We start from the raw sequence: 2,698 nt of genomic DNA, 5'->3' as shown, positions 1-2,698 counted from the left end.
TTAAAGTCATAGTGTAGTATGTCGAAAAATTCATAAAAATCATAAAAGTCATAGTATAGTAAGTCGAAAATTCATAAATATCATAAAAGTCATAGATAGGTATTTGGAAAAATTCACAAAAGTCATAGTATAGAACAGTAGCCTATATCAAATGAAGTCATAGTGTAGCATGTCAAAAAAGTCATAAAAGTCATAGTATAGTATGACGAAAAATTCATAAAAGTCATAGTATAGTATGTCGAAAAAATCATAAAATTCATAAAAGTCAGGGTCTGGAGCCCAGGACTCAGTAACAGAACATGGGTTCACATCTCATCAGACGAGTTCTCAGGGTCGTCACCTTGTACGGTCGCTCGCAGGTCGGAGTGATGCCGGCGTCCTCCAGCAGCCTGCAGGGGACACAGGGACACCTTACTGTGGGGGGGGGGGGGGGGGGGGGGGGGGGGGGGGGGGGGGGGGGGGGGGGGGGGGGGTGAGTGTGTATGTGTGTGTATGTATGTATGTGTGTGTATGTGTCGGGGTGTGTGTGTGTGTGTGCATGTTTGTTTGTGTGTATGTGTATGCATGTGTGAGTACATGTGTGATGGTTTGTGTGTAATTGTGTGTGTGTGTGCGTGTGCGTACATGCGTGGGTGCATGTGCGTGTTTGTGTGTGGGTACAAGCGCGATTGTGTGTGTGTTTTTGTGTAATTGTGTGTGTGTGTGTGTTTGTGTGTAATTGTGTGTGTGCGTGTGTGGGTACATGCGCGATTGTGTGTGTGTTTGTTTGTTTGTGTGTAATTGTTTGTGTGTGTGTGTGTGTGTGTGCATACATGCGTGGGTGCATGTGCGTGTTTGTGGGTGCGTGCGTGGGTGCATGTGCGTGTTTTTGTGTGTCTGTGTGCGTGCCTGGATGCATGTGCGTGTGTGCGTGGGTGCATGTGCACGTGTCTGCGTGCGTGCACGTGTGTGTGTGTCTGCGTGCGTGCACGTGTGTGTGTGTGTGTGCGTGCGTGCACGTGTGTGTGTGTGTGTGTGTGAACTAACCTGTGGATGTCATAGCGTCCTCGTAGCTTGAGGCAGAGGCTGAAGTATCTGAGTGGAGAGTTCATCCCTTCGACACACGCTGCACACACACCGTGCTTCTCCCACTCCTCTCTCCTGTCACACACACACGTCACACGGTCACGCTGATGTTGCCTAGCACCGTGTTAAAGGCTAACCAAGGTGTTCTTCAACCTATCTTCCTGTGTGTTTGTGTGTTTGTGTCTGAGTGTCTGATGGGAACAACACTCTCTGACATTGGTCCTGTATTAAGAGAGATCTCTGCAGTCGGCAGCGGAGAAACGAGCTGCAATGGAAGTCAATGGGACAATCGTCCAGCTTGTGTTTAACTTAAAGTAACACAAAGTGCTTGTTTTTAACCCTGACAGACTCATATTACTATTCTTAGTGTCTGTCGATATTAAGGAGGTCGACCCTTCTGTTAAAGAGTAAAATCCAATTTTTAAACACAAAAACATCTGGGAAATTGCGTTTGCCAAACCCACCAGACTCCATGTAAATAAACAGCAATTAAGGAAGTCGTAAAACACACTTCATTAACAGTCAACAGATGGGTCTAAAAACAGACAAAGATTTGACATTTACGTCTTCTTTTCAGACTTCTTTTTAGTTGTCATTAACACCACCTTACTAGTTTAACACTATTTTTTGGGAATTCATGGTCAATAACCCCCATTTATATAGAATTACACCTAATATTTGAGTTAAAAAATCAGAAATTATGAATTATTTTGACTAATAGTTAAGATCAGAGGAGTGAAAGTGATCAGTATTTATGAAGAGCGTTGTAAGGAATCCAATCCATGTTTTGTGGTAATTTGGTTAAAAAGAAACTCATATTTCAGATATAGACATTTTTTAAAGGGGGTCAGATTTGACCCGAGGAGGGTTAAACCTGTCAACTTTAGCACTACTTTGCAGGCCTAAGAATGGTTACTGTGAGCACAAGATACTTTCTGGCTGATGTCCCATACAGGATCTGTATTTATGTGTATTTGACGTATATTTGATGTGTATTTGATGATAGATGCTACCAGAAGTGGAAGCTGGGTTGAGTTTGCAGTAAGGACGGCCAGTGTTCAGTCAGCTCGGCCTCCAGCTCCTGGAAAAAAACAAAAAACAGACATGAGATCAGGCCAAACAACAGGCGACGAACAGGCGACGGACAGGCGACGAAAAGCAGACGAACAGGCGACGAACAGGCGACGAACGGGCGACGAAGAGGCGACGAACATGCAACAAAACAAAGACAAACAGGCAACGAACAGGCAACGAACAGGCGACAAACAGGCGAAAGACAGGCGACGAAAAGAAGACAAACAGGCGACGAACAGGCGACGAACAAGCAACGGACAGGCAACGGACAGGCGACAGACAGGCGACGAAAAGAAGACAAACAGGCGACAGACAGGCGACGAACAAGCAACGGACAGGCAACGGACAGGCGAAAGACAGGCGACGAAAAGAAGACAAACAGGCGACAGACAGGCGACGAACAAGCGACAGACAGGCGACAGACAGGCGACGAACAGGCGACGAACAGGCGACGAACAGGCGACGAACAGGCGACGAACAAGCAACGGACAGGCAACGGACAGGCGACAGACAGGCGACGAACAGGCGACAGACAGGCGACGAACAGGTGACGAACAGG

General features: G+C 46.4%; 1 protein-coding gene across 1 annotated transcript in view; it reads right to left on the bottom strand.

Moving 5' to 3' along the window:
* Positions 1-286: 286 nt before the first annotated feature.
* rnaset2l (ribonuclease T2, like) overlaps positions 287-2,698 on the bottom strand; it is a 3,683-nt gene continuing 1,271 nt past the window's right edge. The window contains exons 3-5 of the mRNA XM_034863533.1: positions 2,079-2,146; positions 1,027-1,140; positions 287-389 (exon numbers count right to left, since the gene is read on the bottom strand). Of these exons, the coding sequence (XP_034719424.1) occupies positions 287-389; positions 1,027-1,140; positions 2,079-2,146 (285 nt within the window). The remainder of the gene's footprint in view (positions 390-1,026; positions 1,141-2,078; positions 2,147-2,698) is intronic.

The sequence above is a fragment of the Etheostoma cragini genome, chromosome 3, assembly GCF_013103735.1.
Source record: "Etheostoma cragini isolate CJK2018 chromosome 3, CSU_Ecrag_1.0, whole genome shotgun sequence".
NCBI lineage: Eukaryota > Metazoa > Chordata > Actinopteri > Perciformes > Percidae > Etheostoma > Etheostoma cragini.
Note: the sequence above shows the minus strand (reverse complement) of the source record. Positions and strands in the feature narration are given on the sequence as shown.